This window comes from Monodelphis domestica, chromosome 8, assembly GCF_027887165.1.
Source record: "Monodelphis domestica isolate mMonDom1 chromosome 8, mMonDom1.pri, whole genome shotgun sequence".
Lineage (NCBI taxonomy): Eukaryota > Metazoa > Chordata > Mammalia > Didelphimorphia > Didelphidae > Monodelphis > Monodelphis domestica.
Genome location: NC_077234.1, coordinates 200,842,462 through 200,862,430, shown reverse-complemented (window position 1 = coordinate 200,862,430; position 19,969 = coordinate 200,842,462). Strand labels below are relative to the sequence as shown.

Genomic DNA, 19,969 nt, shown 5'->3' with positions numbered 1-19,969 from the left:
GTCAGGCCTCTTGAGAGCAATATTTACCTTGGTTTCCCCATGCAAAGGGATGATGCCTATAGAACACTTTGTAAATCTTAAAGTATTATTATTCATATGTTTAGTTGCTTTTCAGCCATGACTGATTTTGTATGACCCAATTTGGGGTTTTCTTGGCAGAGATACGGGAACTATTTCCTTCTTCAGATAATTTTTACAGATGAGGAAACTGAGGTAAACAGGGTTACGTGACTTGCTTAGGGTCATACAGATCATAAATGTCTGAGGCCAGATTTGAACTTGGGAAGATTCATCTTTCTGTCTGATAGACAGCACTCTATCCACTGTGCCATTTAGCTGCCAACTATTCATATAAATATCAGTTATTATTAGTATTATAAAGGCAAATATAACCTTTTAAAGAACAATGACAGCATATTAGTGTCTATAATTAATCTCTAAACAATTAAAAATGGTTTTAATAAGAAACAGAATGGAAACTACAAATAACTTCAAGGCTGCCATAGTAGAGAATCTTTCTTAAGAAAGTTAAAAGATTTCATGTCTACTTTTTCCTTTTCTTCCCTAGTCTCTCTCCTACCCAAACCTGCTACCCACATCACCCCCAAACTCAAAGGCCCCTCACATACCATTTAAAACAATCAGGACTTTTTTCCACTGTGTATTGCCCACTTTGGGTGTCTGGCAGAAGAGAATCTTGTGTTTGTCACAGACGAATATTCTGTCTAACACAAACTTTGAGACTGCGGTGTGTGAAAGATTCCTCAGAGCTGCATCTCGGCAGACGTTTTTGAGTAGTTCCAGACGCTCCATGTGGACCATGGGCTGGTTAAGTCGGTTTCCAGAAAGTACTTTCCCAGTTGGCTGAAGATTTAAAATGAGGCAAATGAGACACAAAGACTTGAACCTAGGAAACACAAAGAGTGTTCTGGGTATATAGCAAATGTTTCTGGAAAAGGGAGATAGGGAGATGGTAGAACCAAGCCTGTTGTTCCAAGGATCATGGATTTAGAGTCCTTTCAAGATTCATCGATTGAGGTGCCCATCGTCATCTAGTCTAACCCCTTCATTTTATAGAAGAGGAAATCCAGGCCTTGAGAAGTTAGTGATTTGTCCAAGTAATGAGTACCAGGAGTGGGATTTTAACCCAGCTTGCCTCTGACTATAAAGTCAATTCTCTTTCTACTGCTCCATCTGGTCTACCATGTTGGCTTCTCTGATTACTTTCTGAATGGTCAGCCCAGCAAGACCCTCAACATGCTTAGTTGTACAGTTGTTCAAATAGGGACTAATATCTATTACCTTTCTTGATGAGAAAGAAGGGGGGGGAGTGAGGAAGAAGAAGAAGGAGGAGGAGGAGGAGGAGGAGAAGAAGAAAGAGGAGGAGGAGGATGAGGAAGAGAAGGAGAAGGAGGAGGAGGAGGAGAAGAAGAAGAAGAAGAAGAAGAAGAAGAAGAGAGAGAGAGAGAGAGAGAGAGAGAGAGAGAGAGAGAGAGAGAGAGAGAGAGAGAGAGAGAGAGAGAGAGAGAGAGAGAGGAGGGAGAGGGATAGAAAGAGGCAAGGAGGGGGAGGGAAAGACAGAGAGAGGGAGAGAGAGAGAGAGAGAGAGAGAGAGAGAGAGAGAGAGAGAGAGAGAGAGAGAGAGAGAGAGAGAGAGAGAGAGAACCAGCCACCTGCCACTGCACTTGAGTGTTCTACCTCTTCATAATCTACTTGGGCAAGAGGATGAGGCAGGTGGTCTGTTTACCTATTATTGGGCTGATGGCATGATGCTGCATAATTTCCTGAAAAGCTGTAGGAATCTTTTCATTCAGAAATTGCAGCAATGTGTGCTGTTCTCATTTATTTTTTTTTCCATTCCAGTTCTTCAGCTGTTTATGGCTCATGTAATTCTGAATTTAAGGGCATAGAGGAAAGTAAAAACCAGAGTTCATGTCTATATGACAATGGAATGAAGTATGGTTTGGGGGATACAGGTCAAATGTTGGTAAGTGTTTAATAACTAGCTTTTCAAAAATATGCATGACTCACTTTTAAGTTTAATCTGCAATATTAGACTTTTCTCCGTACATTTCTTAATTCTATCAAGGTTTGATTTGAAGTGTTTGTTGATTTCCAGGTTGTAAAGGTTCACCCTAAAAATTTAACAACTGATTCCATAAGCTGGTTGGACCTAGCTGTAGCACACACCTATAGCTCAATTTCCATTATAATCAAATGCCTCTGTGATTAAAAAATATATCTCCAAACCTCTTGTATCCCAGCAAGACATAAGTACTTAGACAGCCCCTGAAGGTTTGATATAAACCTCCCTCCCTCCCCTCTGTCTATGTGTCTCTATCTTTCCCCACTCCCTGACTCTCTCTCTTTCCCTCCCTCCCTCCTTCCTTCTCTCTCCCCCCCTCCTCTTTCTGTCTCTCTTTCTCTCTCATAGTAACCTGAAGCAAAAAGTTCTCTCAATAATGCTAGGTAAAGACTTAAATTTTATGATATGTTCTTAAGATCTCTTGAGATAGATAAAATTTATTATCTCTTCAGTGTTTGGCTGTGTTCTGAATACAGAGCAAACACTGAGTAAATATTTTGTTTTAATTGCAGATTTCATTAAGAATAATTGGAGAGTGCTCTTATGAAAGCAATAATGTGAACTAGAATTTGAGAGTTGGAACTGACCTTATAGCACATCTAATACAATCCCTTTTTTTGCAAATGGAGAAACTGAGTCCCACAGAAGTTAAATGATTTGCTTAAGTAAGCACAAGTACTAAGAAGTTACCTGGCTAGATTTGAGGTTCAGCCCTGTTGTTTCAAATTCAATGACCTTTCTGTCATACCACTGCTGCCCTTTCAAGCAATGATGCTTGTGATTGAAAGACTTTGTAGCTGAGGATTAAATAGAACAGTTTAGTCCAATGCAGGGTGACCATCTCTTTTTATGTGTGTGAATTAGTCATGTCCAACCCTTCCTGATTTCATTTGGGATTGTCTTGGCAAAAATGCTGGAGTAGTTTGCCATTTCCTCTTCCAGTTCATTTTATAAATGAGGAAACTGAGGCAAACAGGATGATTATATTTGCCCAGCTTCACAAAGCTAGTAAGTGTTTGAGGCTGGATTTGAATTCATGACTTCCTGACTCTAATGCTGGCACTCTATCCACTTATGGATCTAGCTTAATGGTAAAGTAGATAAAGTAGACTCCACTGGCCCTGAAGTCAGTAAGAGCTGAGTTCCAATTTGGTGTTAGATGTGATTCTAGATAAGTCACTTATTTACTATCTGGCTCTACTTCTCCATCTGCAAAATGGAGATAATAGTAGCATCTTCCTCCCAGGGTTGTTGTGCATACTAAAAAATGGATAATATTTGTAAAGTGCGTTGCAAATGTTAAAAGTGCTCTACAAATGCTAGTTGCTATTAGTATCTCCACACCAGAAATTAAATATATAAATAGAAAAAGGACACACATCTTCCACATTCCAATTTCTCTTATTCTTAAATGCTGGGTGCTGACAAGGCTTACACTAGTATGATCACTTATCCCCTCTCTGCTGGCCTTTTCCAGCTTCTTTTGCCTCCTTGTGGCTCCTCACCTGGCATGCTCCAGCCACCAACGCCAAGTGTGTTCCTTGGCTGTCCCCCCACCCGGGGTTCTCTCTCTTCTGGGTTCCCTGGCTGTCTTCAAGTCCCAGTTAAACTCCCAACTTCTATAGGAAACCCCTGATTTCTACCACTAGTACTTATCTAGCACTTTAAAGCTCACAAAGCACTTATATTATCTCATTTGATCTTGAAAACAATTCTGATTAGTAGGTATTATTATTATTATTCCCCATTTGACAGATAAGATAGAGGTTAAAAAATTTGCCTAGATTTTCATAGTGTCTGTGGCAAGATGAACTATCTTCCTGATTCCAAATCAAGTACTTTATCCATTATACCACTCAGCTAACTGCCTTTATACGGAGAGATGATCCCTAATCCTATTTATACATACATGTGTTGTTCAGTCATTTTCTGTCCCTTCAAACTCTTTATGATCTTCTTCAGGGTTTTTTTTTTTTGGCAAAGATAGTGGAGTTGTGCAAAGATACAAGAGCGATTTATTATTTCCTTCTCTAGCTCATTTGACAAATGAGGAAACGGAAGCAAACAGGGTTATATGACTTGCCCAGTATTACACGGCTAGTAAGTAGAGTCTAGGGCCATATTTGAACTCAGGAAGATGAGTCTTCCTGAGTCCAGGCCCAGCACTCTATTTGCTGATGCCTAGATGGACTTATAGCATACATTGACCACATTCCTAGAGATCCCAGAGGAGGAAAAAGCCAGAGAATTCACATGATTCTGTCTCTCCCAATTCAAGGTTGTTTCATAGGTTATATATGAAACAATCTAATGACAGGATTCCTGAACATAAGCCTTTCCAAATAGCCAGTTTTAACTCTGCTTGCTCCATAAAGTACCATGTTGCGCTGGACCAAGGGCATCAGAAAGGACATTATCTGACCCAACATAATTCCCTTCTATTTTCTTGATTTCCCCTTGAGGAGATTCCACATATGCTTTGTCTCCTTTTCTTTGGTCTCTCTCAGCTCATAACTTAGTTAATTTAGCCTCAGATAATCTCTTGGGAGCCTATGGATACACAAAGTAACAACAGACACACACACACACACTTCTGTCTTCTTCCTTCTCAATTCTGTTCAGTTCTTGATGAAAATAAATTTCTCTTCTGTTCTCTTTCTCATGAATCAAAATGCAACTCTATTTATGGAGCTGAAGCCTAAGAGTAGCCCTACCTATTTTAGCACCAGTTTTGAAATAAACTTTTGAAAAAAGCTCAAAGCTATGATATAAAATTAGACTAGTTATCAACTTTCAAAGTCCTTGAAAATACCCAGAAATTTCACTAACTTTCTATTTTTTTCATCTTCTAATTAAAGCACTAGCATTCAAGATAAACACCAAAAACATTTCTTATTCAATTTTATTTTTTAATTACTATTATTAGAGCAGTATTGTTTTCCTACTATTTTTCATTGCAAATGTACAGCTAGATTATGGGTTCAAGAATTTGGGAACCTAACCACCCATTTATAAAATTGTTTCTAGTGAAAATATCTTCTAAGTTCCAAAAAACTGACTTAAAAACTCTGGAACATAATCCATTGGGGATTTCCTGGTGTTTCACCAAACCTTAATGATTTCTACTCTTTTTGCTTGGGCAACTAGGTGGCAAAGTTGATAAAGTGCTGAGCCTGGAGTGAGGAAGACTCATCTTCCTGAGTTCAAATCCAACCTCTGACACTTACTACACCTGTGTAACTCTTGGGCAAGTCACATAAACCTTTTTGCCTCAGTTTCCTCATCTGTAAAGTGATCTAAAAAAGGAAATGGGAAATCATTTCATTATCTTTGTCAAGAAAACCTCAAATAGGGTCATCAGAGTTGAACAACTCTTTTTGTTGGTTAACTAGGGGGATAAAACTTGTGATTTTATCCATGTAGAAAGTTCCCAGGTTAGGAACATCCCTCTATCAATGCAGATCTGCAATTGTTATGCAACTTAAAGTCAACTACAGTCTTAGGAAGGTCCCTTGGGACCCTGAAAAGTAAAGACTTTTCCAAGATCACACAACCAATATTTGCCAGATGTGGAACATGAACACAGGCACTTCTGATCTGACTCTATTCCACCTATGCCACAAACTTTCCTTATTTCTTTCTTCTCATGTATTAATTTCCTCTGATCACTTTTTCTCTCTTCATTTGTTTCCTCTTATCTTCATCTCTTTTTATCTCATAATTTTATCTCATTATCTCATAATTTCATATTTTATCTTTTTAAGTCCGGCGAACTATTTCTCTTTGGAAGACTTTACACAAACTAAGTAATGAGCTTTAGGTCATATTATTCAACTAAAATACTGTCAACAAATTTCAGTCAAATTTTTCTTAACTGAAAATCTTTATTTTCCTTGCCCTTTTCTGAATATCCTATAATTTTTCTTTGTTTTTCCCTGGCTCTACCTGAATGTCTCCAGAGCTTTGTCAGCTTAATGCTATCAATTCCCTTGTCACAGCAGAATGGAACATCTGATGCCTCTTACTCTATAAGGTATCCTCTTTCTCCCTGCAGACTCTACTTTTATTATTCATATCATACAAAGGTCCTGGGCAGGACCTATTTTTCCCATAGAAATCACAAGAAGCATTATACAAATCAATCGTAGCTTATAGTCTGGCTAGAATAGTTTAGTGCTCAAATTGTAACCAGAGAAGGCTTACTCTACAGTGTCTCTTCTCATTGTCTCCAGGTAAGGGTACAACCTAAAACTACTTTTTAAATGTTTTATTGATGGGTTGAGAAAAGGCCAACTGTTAAAATCATCTCTTAATGACTTCTTTCTCATACAATAAAACCTTTTCTAACAAAAAAAACATATCCTTAAGCAAATTAAATCAACCCACTGGCCAGGCCTGGCAATATATGCCTCATTCCATTCCTATATTACATAGAGTCTCTGAGAAGTGGGAGGCCTTCTACATTATCTGTCCTCTTGAATTATAATTGGCAATCTAAACTATCCAGCCAGTCTATAATGATATGAGAACACCGAATCGTTAGGAACTGTGAAGGATTTATTATAACTACAGAAGACTTGCAAGCAAATGCAAGAAAATGGAAGCTTGAAGATCTGTAAACCAGGAAGATTCCAAAGGAGAAACCCACTCCAGATCATGGGGGAAAAAAGATACTTTAGGATCATAGAGGCTGAGTTATTAGTACATTTGACTTCTCCTCCAACTCCTAACAATGGCAAGCTCTGTTTAGATTTGCTCAGTCTTCATTTTTTATTGCTAATGGGAAATGGTTTCTTAGATTTGAGCCCAGTTCTTGAAGGTATCCAGTAATTGTTTTATACATGTTTTCTTTATTTTATCGCTATTCTCAGGCAGCATTTATCATCTGAAAAAATGATTTGAGGAGGTGGATTTCTATTAAAACTTTCTATTTTTCTTTTTTTTCTTTCTATATTTCTATTTTTTTTCTATATTTTCTTTCTATATTTCTATTTCTATTAAAAATTTCTAGTAAGAATATTAAAAGTATTAGGGTATTAAAAAAGTAAAAAAAATATTAGAAGGAACGTTAATTTAAGGCCCAATTCAAGTTTTATCTCCATCCATGAGGTTCTTTCCGATGACATGCTGGCTCTGAACGTCTTCCTCAGATAAAGTCAGGTCACTCAGGTTAGCACATAATCTTTCTCTCTTTTGTTTCATATGTGTTAGTCTTTTCTCCCTAGATAGGTCCCAAGAGCTGGGATCATGTCATACTTCTTCTGTATCCCTCACTGATCTTCATCACATTAATAATAAGTCACAATGGCCTCCATCACAAATCTCTAATAAATTATGCCTTGTTTTCTTTGGGTTTTCTCTGAAGTTTTCAACACACACGATTCTCCCACATCTCTAGATATGCCAATTGTATTTATATGAGTCATGTTCCTCTAAAATACTGTGTGTAAATCAGATTTCTTTAAATGAATTATTTTCTAGAAAGAAGGGTAAGAGACTAGGCCTTGACATATAAAAAAAAAATCATTATGTTGGTGTTCAATACTTCTGCAAAGCAAGAAGTACTCTGGCTTCTCTTAAAGCTAAGGATCAATGAAACTTTAGTTTTGGACACCTAAAAGAGGGCTGTGTTCTGAGAAACTTGGTCAACTACCTACAGACTAAGATGTATTTGCCAATATATGAGTAGAAAGTAAAAGGAAAAAACACAGTCCTAATCTACTCTACCTTTTGCCCAAATAGAAGGTTGGCATATAATAATAATAATAATAATAATAATAATAATAATAATAATAATGCTAATAATTATCAAGTGCTTACTATAGGGCAGGCAGTGCTTTATAATTATTATCTCATTTGGTCTTCACAACAAGCTTGAGAGGTAAGTGGTATTATTTCGCCATTTTTCAGTTGGAGAAACAGAGGCAAACAGGCTAAATGACTTGTCCAGTTTCACATAACTAGCAAATGTCTGAAGCCAAATTTGAATTCAGGTCTTCTTGACTCTTAAATCCAGCACCTTGTGTGTGTACCACCTAGCTATTTCTATGCCAGTTATTTCTAATGCCTCTGTATTTCACCTACCAAGATATGATTCTTTTGTTCACCTAAACCTTTGTTTGCATTTCTGCGTCCACCATAGTTTCAGTTGCTCCATATGAAAAAGTGACCATGATTGGTGGAAAGTGCCATCCTGGCAAAACCAAAGTAGTATGTACATTTTTCCCCTCCCTCAATATCTTTTCCCCTTAGGATTCATTTGCAAAATGACTGAATAAAATGGACCAGGCAGTTTTGGTCCTCTTTTGTGAAGTCTATTTGTTTTTCTCATCAATTTGATTTTATTTTTAAGACCTAAATTTTATTTTTGTTTTCATTTCCAAATTTTGTCTCCTTTCCTCTACCTCCTCAACCCATTGAGAAGGCAAGTGTAAAACATATTTCTGTATTAACCATGTTCTGAAAAAGAAAAAAAATAAGAAAAAGAAAGAAAAGTAAAAAAAAAGTTTTCATAGGCACTCTGAGTCATATGGTTCTCCATCTGGAGGTCAATAGCATTTTTCATAATTTTTCCTGAATTTTAAAAGAAATTCCTTTTCCCTTCTCACCTTTAGTTCTTTAGGTAAATATCTCTCCTCTCGCATTTTTTCTAATTCTGGCAAAGTTGTCAGGAATGGGAACTCTTGTTTGGCACCATATACTAAAAGACAAAGGAATATGATAAGCTGAAATGATGATCTTATCAGTATTTCAATTTGGAGTTATACACATTTACTAAAAATTACTTGGGAACGAATATATCAGATAAATGCCTAACTAGAGTCATTTTCTACCAGGAGAACTTTTTACACAGTTAACTGAAACATTGTGGGATGATCAAATGTAACTGACTTTGCTACTAATATCAATGCAATGATCTAGGACAATTCTAAGGGACTTATGAGAGAGAAAGAATGCTATCTATCTCAAGAGAAAGAACTATGGGAGTAGAAGTCCAGAAGAAAACAGGATTTATCACTTGTTTATATGGGTATGTGATTTGGGTTTTGGGTTTTAAAGGATTACTCTATTACAAAAATGAATAATACGGAAACAGGTTTTGAGTGATAATATATGTATAACTTAGTGGAATTGCTTGTCAGCTCTGAGAGGCAGGTGGGAAGGGGGGAGGGAGACAATATGAATCATGTAACGATGGGGGAAAAATCATGTTCTATAAGTGGATCTAGTAGTTCTTTTTAAAAAAATTCATTGTTTCAATACAAAATACTGCCTAACAAATCCCCTAAAAAGTACATTTGTCATTCTGAGGGACTTATGAGAAAGAACACTATCCACATCCACAGAAAGAACTGTGGGAGTAGAAACGCAGAAGAAAAACATATGATTGATCACATAGTTTGATGTGATTATGGAAGTAGACTTTAAATGATCACTCTATTGCAAATTTTGATAATATGGAAATAGGTTTTGAACAATGATATATGTAAAACCCAGTGGAATTGCTCATTGGCTTCAGGAGGAGGGAGAGAGAAGAGGGAAAGAACATGAATCATGTAACCATGAAAAAATATTCTAAATTAATTGAATAAATACATTTTCAAAAAAAGGAAAAAGTACATTCCCTGAAAATGAATTATTAGCAAAAAGTTAGGATGTGCCTTTAGATTTAATAGGAAAATTCTAACACTCAGTGTTGTATTTCATTCTGGTTTTGTTTCCTTTCCAAGTTGACTTCATTTATGCAGGGAGAACACCAAGGTTTATGCTGAAATTCTTGTCAGATATGTACATAAAGGCAAAAATATGAACCATAGGTGGAGCTCAAGGGCTCCATCTGCTTTATCTGGTCTTTTATTCTTGCCCACAGCTAATTTGTATATCAATCAAGGAGATTCTAGGGTGTGAAAGGACCCTCATCTATCAAAGTTCCCAAATAGATGCCACAGGATTTCTTTTTTGATACCTAAACTTGCCATTGGGGATTTCCCATGAGTTAAATGACATTTTCTAATCTCAAGTCAAATAGTTGCCTAGGACCATGAAGAAACAGTTGGCACAAAAGAGTCAAATGAATAGAATTCATGAAACCTAAAGCTTTTGTTAATTTTTGTCACTGGCTTTGCAGGGGAAAGGAGAGAAGAATAAATGTCTTGGCTGTGTCATAAAAGAACACCAGCTTGTCCTCATCAGGGAGAGGTTTCTCAATCATTGCACCCTAGCAGAGAATGTCAGATAGTAGATAGTCCTGATGGAGTTAAATAATTTAAATTCAGAAGATGATAGCAGAAAGCAGCTCAGCAACCATAAAATTAACAGAAAAACTCAGCAGAGATGACATGCTCAGTAGAGACATGAGACCTAGAATAGGATTCTGGAACTTTTGCAGTATTAAAGGTATGAGTTTCCCTGGCCACATATCTTCTGTGTGTAGACTTTGGCCATGTGCATTCCTGGAACATGTCCCTTCACATACATTTCTTGTGAACCTGTGGGAGTATTTTTTGTGAAATATGTGTGAAGGGGTACATTCTAGGAATGGAATATTTCCATATGCTTTCTGGCCATGGTTCCCCTATGTCTATGCCCTCCATGGATAGTCCTTATGCCCTCTCTCTCTCTCTCTCTCCTTCAAACTTGTTTGAAAACCTAAGCATGGGGGATATTGCCATTTAAATTACTATGATATTTGGTTAAATGCCTTTTGCTTTGAACCAGTTATTGGTTGGTAAAAGCAAACAATGTTGGGAATATAATCCATGGGTCTGAGTGGCTGCTGTCTTGCAGAATGCCTTGAAACACACACACACTGTTCTAAATCACTATCCTCTTTTGCCTCTGCTTTTTTAATGCTACTTAACTTTACATAATTTTCCCAGTTTCTTTGAATTATAATATATAACATAATATATAAGATATAAGAGATGACATTCATATTCCATTACATCTAGGGTTTTTTAGCCATTCTTCAATTGTTGAGCAAATATTTGTTTCTAGATTTTTGTTATCTCTATCATTATGAATGTTTCTGTATATGTGGGCCTATTGTTCTCTCTTTTACTGTCAGTCTTCTTGGGGGTTTTGAGTCAGAGTGTACACATAATTTAGTAACTTTTTTCATCAAATTTCAAATTGTTTTCACCAGCAGTAAATAATTGTGTCTGCCTGATGATGTTGTATTTAGCAATAAGCTTTCCTTCTTCATTTTCTGTCTGTTTTTTTCTTAGGTGTTTTGGAATCAAGTTGCCTAGGAGGCCACTAGGTGGCTCAGTTGATTGAGAGTCAGGCCTAAACACAAGAAGTCCTGGGTTCAAATTTGACCCCAGACATTTCCTACCTGTGTGACTCTGGGCAAGTCACTTAACTCCCATTGCCTAGCCCTTTACCACTCTTCTGCCTTGGAACCAATACATATTGTTGATTCTAAGGCAGAAGATAAGAGTTTAAAAGAAAAAAAAAAGAATTTAATTGTCTTGACTGATAGTGCATCTGACATGGGAAGTGTACAAAATAAATTTCTCATAGAATTTTAGAGGTGGAAGACTCCCAAGAACCCTCTAATCCAGCTTACACCTGGGGAGCATGTCTTCTACAACATACCAAAATGTGGTCCTCCAGGCTTTGCTTACCATTCTCCAGCAAGGAAGAAACTACTGCTTCCTTCTTCTTCACAGGAACTGTGTCTACACCATATTCCCTCTTCTTCTAGCATAGCCATTAACAACTCAATTAATTCCATTAAAAGCATTTCTATTTCACCTTTTTGTTCTCCTTAAACTCCTTTCACACTTCCTTATAAACTTTCGCCAAGTCACTTCAAAAAACGGTCCTTCATCTTTCTTTTACTTTATTCCATTTTTTAAGGTAAATATAACCACAATTATGGCTAAACATAAAATAAAGACTGTTATAATATGCTCAGAAAGGGAAAAACACACTTAAAAAAAATAAAAACTGATATAAGATTCTGCCTTATGCAGTCATTGGCCTGGGAGTCTTTGTATACAGCAGTAGTAGGATACATGTTGGGAAAGGTTATGTGCATCAGAATGCACATGGTGCACAAGGAACAATGAATTGTTTTGGAAAATTCCACCAGTGTCAATTCTACTGAACCTCGTGTCTTAGGCTGCTTTTGCAACTTACGTCCCTGAACCCAGTAAGTTTACACATGTGTGCCCTGCTTTCTAGCTCTCCCAGCCTGCACACTGTTGAATGGAGTCATCTCAGTGGGTTATTTGGGACCTCACTGACCTCATGGTTGGAGCCTGACTAGTGTTATCTCTGGAAACTTCGGCCCCTTGTTGTTCTTAAGCAGTTACGGATGACCCCAGCCTTTGGCTATTTTGCAAAACCTAATTCCTCCCAATTACTGCCTCTCCTAGTTGAAATCTATTTAAACCTGGTCCCTTCTGTGCTTCTCTTGGGCATTCCTGTACGTTGGTGCAGAGTGATTTTCTGAACTGCATGCAATTCTCTTTCCTCCTTTGGAACTTCCTTGAGAAATTCCCTCTTTTTATTCTTCCATAGTTAAATATGCTTTTCCCCAAATGTCCAAAACCAACGTTAAGTGATTTTTATGGCAACAATATTCTTTTCAATGCAAACACAATATTTTATCTGTCTTATGAGTTAAACAAGTTTTGTGGGCTAGTATGGGAACCTAACTGCCGATTATAACATTGTTTCCATGAGAAAATATGTATTGTTTCCAATTAAACTTTTAAAATGTACTTTTGTAAACAATGTTTACCAAAAAGGGTGTTGTAGAAACAACCTGTTTTCTAGTTGGAGGACTTATTATTCATACACTAAAAATAATATAAATATATGTATATGTTCTATACATATATGTATATATCTATCTATATACCTGCATATATATCCCTCTAAGAAAGGTAGTGAATGTGACAGGGCAGAAAGAGCTTTACAATTAGAGTCAAAAGCCCTGGTCTTGAACCTTGGCTCTTCCTACATGTCATTCACATGACTTTCTCAGTTTTCTCATTTGTAGAATGAGAGTGGTATACCAGATGACACCAGTTCCGAATCCCATGATTCTGAAAGAATAACTTGGCCTATCCCACTCCTGCATCTTCCCTGAATACTAGCCATTACTGAATGCAAAGCTTATGGCCCCATTCGTAGAATTCTGCTTTTATATAACTGGAAGAAATGATAAATTTTAAATAGAGGTTAATGAAAGAAAGATATGTTTTCCCCTCCCCCTATTCCCAGAGTTCATGGAGCCCTGGTTAAGAATCCCTGCTCTAAAAAGAAATAAATAAATAAACAAATTTGCTTTATTTTATTGAAGAACTTTGGAAAAATCTGCTTTTCTGATCAGTTCCTATAGCAGAGGAAATCATTAAATATACATATTTAATGGCTGATATACACATGTTAAAAATAAAGAGATGTTAACAGAGTAAATTTATATAGAAAAGTTGTTTGTTTTCATTCCCCACCCCCAGCACAAAACCAGAAGAAGCAGACTGTCACTATAACCAAAATTATAACTGGCACGCTGCTAAGCACTCAAAAGAAGGATTTTCCATCTGCTTCATAGAAATGAAATTTCATTATATCAGATTTCACAGCATTTTAGGGTTCTACTCCAAGTGTTTCCATTTAAGAATGCTTTAAAATAGGCTTTACATCTGAAAGAGGAATTTGCTGGTACAAAGGAAATAAACTGTTAACAGCTGTGATTAAAAGATTTAAAGCCCCATATGCACACCTACTGTTAAACCTCTTATTTTCTCTATACATCAAATAGTCCATCCATGTTTTATTTACTCAGCTGGCAAGGACATATTATGGACATTCAAAAAATCAAAAAAAGGGAATGATCGTGACAATTTCTGGCTGAGTCCCTACTTTTAGAAAGGTGAAGACTGATACCAAAGTATATGGATTTCTGTCCCCTTTTTAAAGATATCATTCGGGAATAGGTAGGGCAGTTTCCCCTGTGTTTTGGGAGCCTGTTCCAGGGCTTAATCTCTGGAATGGTCAAGAATTTCTTTATATCTAACTAAACACTTTAATTTAAACCCAAATCCCCTTGGTTCAGTCCTTTGTGGAGATGGTCACCATCTTTTTTTTTTTAACCCTTACCTTCTTTCTTAGTATCAATCTTAAAACAGAAGAACAACAAGGGTTTGGAAGTTGGGGTTGAGTGACTTGTCTAGGGGCATATAGCCAGGAAGTGTCTGAGGCCAATTTTGAATCCTGGTTGTCCTGACTCCAGATTGGATGCTCTATCCATTGTGCTACCTAGCTTCCCCTGTGATCGCTATCTTTTTTAAAACATATATTTACCCATGTAAAATCTATATCTGATTGCTTATGGTCTCAGGGAAGAAAGTGAGCAGGGAGGGTTTGAAGAAGGGAGAGAATTTAGAACTTAAAACTTTAAAAAAAAGAATGTCAAAAATTGTTTTTACATGTAATGGGGAAAATATTATTTAGACATTACATCACACCTCAGCATTTTTTCATTCAGATTAAAAATACCACTTCCATGAATACTACCCTTAGAGGGCTTATTTTCCATCCATTTATTATTCTTTGTTCCATTTCCCTTTTAAAGTTCAAATCAGACCCACTTGTTTTGCCCAGTATCTTGTCCCATGAGATAAAATGTTTAAGTAAATTCCTGGTTAACTTGTCCTTATCTTTGAAAAGAACTCAGTTTTTCTTCAATTTTAAACATTTTTGATGACTATATTTCTAAACTGGATGAGATGCTTCCTCACTATTTTAAACAGAATATATGGGTTTATTTCAGCTTTTTCTTTATGTCTTAAGGGCATCATTATAGATATAAATTATTGTAATGAGTTATAACACCATGATGTCTTTGAAGTTCATTGATGTATACAGGGCTGTTTGTCTTTTTTTCAGTCATGTCTGAGTTTTTATAAACTCATATGGGGTTTTCTTAGCAAAGATACTGAAGTGGTTGACTACTTCTTTCTCCAGCTCATTTTAGAGAGGAGGAAACTAAGACAAACAGGGTTATGGGACTTGCTTAGGGTCACACAGTAACTGTCAGATGCCATATTTGAACTCGGGTTTTCCTGACTCTAGACCCAGCACTTGGTTGTCCAGGAGAATTGGGAGAGTGCTATAAAATCTAGAAAAGAGGAGATAATTGTGTGAGTGGAGAGAAGGGATCCTAGGAGAAATTTGGGCTGGAGGTAGACATAACAAGATCTGGCAGCTGTTTGGATATGTGAGATAAGGTAATGTGTATAGTCAATGCCAGGATTGCAAATCTGACATACGGTGGTAGAAGTATGGTGGTGCCTTCAACAGAGATGTGGGGTTTGGAAGGAACATTCATGATTTCTGCTTTGTAACTATTGAGTTTGAGGCATCTCTGGGACATCCAGTTTGAAATGTTTGTATTGATTTAGAATATTGAACCCTAGAGACTACATTTCCCACAACCCCCCTTTCCCTTTTCCTGTGGTGTGTCATGGGTTAATTTTGTATTCAGTTTTGGTTTTGAGCATTTTTCTCTCTCTCTGCCCGAAGCGGGCAGGCTGGCAGTAGCAGTGTGGAGCTAGGTGAGGCTGAGTTTTTTCTCTAGTTTTACTTTTTTTCCCCTTTGCTCTAAGTAAAATTTTAATAAACAGTATTAAAATAATACTTGGAGTATTGACTATTAATTTTAATCTTTACATGTTCAATGAGGAATGGGTGATTTGGACCTGAACCCCGAGTAGAACTAAGGATTGTTATATTGATCTGGGAATAATTTGAAAAAAAAAAAAAGATAATTATGCTCAAATAATTGAGAGAAAAGAGAAGACAGCCCTGGATACAGCATTCTGGGAAACCACTGCAGGTGTGATGTGAATGATGAGCCAGCAGAGGACAATGAGAAGGGATCAGACAGGTAGAAGAACCAGAAAAAAGCAGTGTCACAGAAACCCAGAGAAGAGAGAGAATCCAGGGTGGAATGTAGCAGAGATGAGGAACAGACATGACTAGTAAATCTGGTAATTAAGAGATTACTGTTAACTTAGACAGTGAGTGGCACCTAACTTCCAATCCATCTTCAGATGCTTCATACATGGGACCCTAAGCAGGTAAGTTCATTTTTGTCTGCCTCAATTTCATCAATAAAATAGAGGCAAGCAGCTTCATTAAGGCCATCATCTTTATTGCTCTAGCCAATCTAGCCTCTAACCCCACTCTGATAAGCAGCTCCAAACTAATTTTCTAGCTTTACTTCACATGACTTCCTTTGAAGTACTCAATGATCCCATCAAACTGAACTCCTGGCTGTTCCTTGATCTCTTCCCATCCCCCATATTTTAAGTTTATTCCATCTTTGTCTCTCTCCCTAAGGAAATCCTTCTGTTCAAGGCTCAGCTTGGGTGCTATATTCCATGAAATTCTCTCCTCCAATTTTCCTAGTGTTTGCATCTCTTTTTTGTCTTCATTTCAGTCTACCAAGTACTGTATTTATTTGTGTGCATACAATGTTTCCTACTCTTCCTACTATTTTACCGCAAGGTAAAAGTAGCAAGAGAATGATTGACAGGTCTTGAGACATAGCTGGTTGAGTCAAGAGTTCCAAGGGGTAGTTTGCCAACTGACACTCTGGAGCTGGAAGGTGTATTGCTGAGACATACTAGAAATCCATCCATCAAGCAACTGGCCTTTGAGGATCAACTGGCTGTGGGTGAGAGGAAATCTCCAGTCTTCTGGTGGACTGGAGAGCTGACCTCTATTTTCCTTAGACCATCTGAGAACACCCCAACTTGGATTCTTGATATCTGACCAACCATTGGCTCTATGTGTATGAGATTCTGGGTTTGCTGGGGAATTTAGTCTTGATAGTCTTTAGTTAGATAGTCAGAGTAAGCTTAATTAGATAAGTAAATATAGTGGGTAAAAGTCAGAGGCAAAAAACCCTTTCTCTATTCCATTCCCAAAACCTTTCTCTTACCTGTTGATAAATTTAATTTTATTTATATGTGATTCTTCTCTTATATATACCCTTCCTTTCCCCCTTTCCTAAAAATCATAACAACAGTTGGCTGAGCCAGGTAGGTTTAGGACTTAGAAATATAGATTAAAATATAGATTTTTATATTAAAAAATAGTTAGAGAGCCAAGAGTCAGTTAGGCTGGAAGATTCCATCTAACACTCAGCAAGTGGAACATTCCACAGTGGGGGCCAGTGGAACTCTGAGACTTTAACTGAGCGGGGAGAGACATTTAAAGTTTAAATAACCTTCTGCCACATGGTCTAAGTGGCCATATTGGATGAAAAAATTTTTTTTAATTTTCCCCTTTCCTTACTTATATATAAATAAGGTGAACACAGTGGAGTATAACACAAATTTAATGTATATAGACCGCTGACTATGAATGTAAACATGTCTGGGGATCTTTTGGTTGTATTATGAGAGTGTGTTCTACATATCCCATATATTATATTTATTCTTTTCCCCAAAGTATGTTACATGGGTCTAGACTATCAGTGGATGAAACTTTGCATGGAAATTACTGTACAAACTGTCTTGTCTCATATGCCCATATTATGTATTTGTCTCTGTGTTGTGTATAAATGTAGAGTGGTGTTGTTTGTTATTGGCAAATGGTTTAAAGCTACAATGGTTTGGTAAACTAAAGATTTTGAACTTAAACAAATGGTTATATAAAAGAAACAACAATTGGACCAGATGGAAGTGTATATAAAGGATAAAAGGTTTATGAATACTGGATATGAATGTGGGGCAAAAGAAATTAATGGTGTAACTGGAAATCTAAATAGATTACAGAAGGAAGAGGCTGAAGGGACGGTTACGTTATTTCCCCTAAGAGATCTCCCAGTAGTTTCAAGGGATGAGATCTTCCAGGTAAAAACACATAAAAGATTTATACCAGATGTCTTGGAATTGATAAAGAAAAGAAGACTTGCCTTTGTGGACGAACTTAATAGGGTCATTAAGGAAATGAGGAGGGCTATTGATTTATTTGACCCTGATTACAATGATTTTGCCCCATTAATGAAAGAGCTTTTAACAAAAAAGGAGAGAAATAAGTTCATAGAGGAAACTAGGCAGTATCCCTTGTTAACACCATGGCCACAGGATTATAATGACACTGGCATGAACGTCAAAGTCAAGTATGACAGGATGAAGGAAGGTAGACAGGCAATTCTAGAGGTCATGGGTAGACATACTAAGAGACTGAATGTATGGTCCAAATTTGAAGGGATAAAACAAAACCCCACTGAAATACCTAGACCAAATCACTGAAGATGCTGAGACATAACATGGATGTTCTTGAAGAGGGAACAATAGCACATATAAAGAGAATCTTTGTAAAAAATGCTATTCCCAAAATAAAATTATTCTTTAAAAACAATTATCCTGATTGGGAGAAGATGGAACTGGAAGATATTAGACAAAAAGCTACATACTTGTGCACAGATAGTGAGGATAAATATGAGGAGAGAGACACAGTGGTAGAAGATCTTAAAAGAAAATTACAGGAAGCAGAAGGAAAAGCTAGAAAAAGTGAGATTAAAGAGGTTAAGGCAGTGGCTGCATTAAGATCTATGAAACCTAATAACACTTATGATAAGCTGGTCCCCAATGTTGTTTCCTCTGCAATAAAATCAGTCATTTTATAAAGGAATGTAGGTAGAGAGCCCAGTTTGCAAGGCAAATGGACAGGTATGGGGGATTTAATAGGCAAAATAATCTGAACAACAATAATAACTGGAATAATAACAATAATAGCTGGAATAATAATAACTACTCAAGAAGAAATAATGAAAATGTGGGTCAAAATGCCTGCTGTCAGGAAGCTCAAGCACCAGATCTGAGCACAATGCAGGACTGGGTTAAGTTTGGAGCAAGGCCTAAATCTAGTCAGGTGATTAAGAGTGATCAGAGCAAAGGGGCATGTTCCTTATGAAGGTTTACCCAGTGTTCTTCTGTATGTAAATCAAAGGACAATTAATTGAGAGTAAATGAAAATTAGTATAATGCTAATAAGATTAATGAAGATATAGATGAATTGATTGAATCAAAGGAGAATATAATTTGTAGTAATAATTACAGGGAAAAAGAAAATTACAATGTAAAATTAGTAGAAAATTCTAAGGAATGTAAAATAAGGGAAAATAGTGAAGAACATAAATTGGACAGTGATAATGAAATTGTAAATGAGAACAATGATACCAAGATAGAGAGTATAAGGACCAAAGGGAGGGGTGAAAAAGCTGATGATGGAATTAAAGATGCAAAATCCTGGGAATATCATGTAGTTCAAGCAGATGTAATCTTGGATGGACATAAAATGACTGAGCTTTGTACTGATGTTACTATGCTTGCACCAGTATTAGAAACATGTCAGCCTCCAAACAATACAGAATCATATGTATCTGTTACTATAGGTGATCAGGTTTATGATCTTTTGGTTGATACTGGAGCCAGTAAATCAGTTTTGCAAAGTCTTCCTTAAGACTTTCCAATTCCAATTCCTTAAGAATTGTAGAGCTGATGGTACAATGGAAGTTATAGGAGCTACTGGAAAACCAGCAAGAGTAGCTAAATTACAACCTAAAATGATTACTTTAGGTCCTTTATCTGTGGAGCATGCATTTCTTTGTATGCCAAACTGTCCCATGAATCTTCTAGGTAGGGATTTATTATGTAACTTATGAGCAATGAGCCAAAGTACTGATATTGGTGATATTTCATTACATCTACCAGAAGAAAGCTTTTCTATTGCTATTCTTAGATTCAGTAAGTACAGAGGATGATTTGAATTCAATCTATCCTATACCTAAGGATATCCCTGAAAGTTTATGGCCAAAGTCTTCCACAGGTGTAGTTCTATTGAAATCAG

General features: G+C 36.7%; 1 protein-coding gene across 8 annotated transcripts in view; it reads right to left on the bottom strand.

Moving 5' to 3' along the window:
• CHST10 (carbohydrate sulfotransferase 10) overlaps positions 1-19,969 on the bottom strand; it is a 53,926-nt gene that overhangs the window by 9,837 nt on the left and 24,120 nt on the right. For all 8 annotated transcript variants that reach the window (XM_007501133.3, XM_007501134.3, XM_056807768.1 and 5 more), the window contains 2 exons: positions 8,695-8,786; positions 630-864 (listed from right to left, as the gene is read on the bottom strand). In XM_007501133.3, coding sequence (XP_007501195.1) covers positions 630-864; positions 8,695-8,786 — 327 coding nt within the window. The remainder of the gene's footprint in view (positions 1-629; positions 865-8,694; positions 8,787-19,969) is intronic.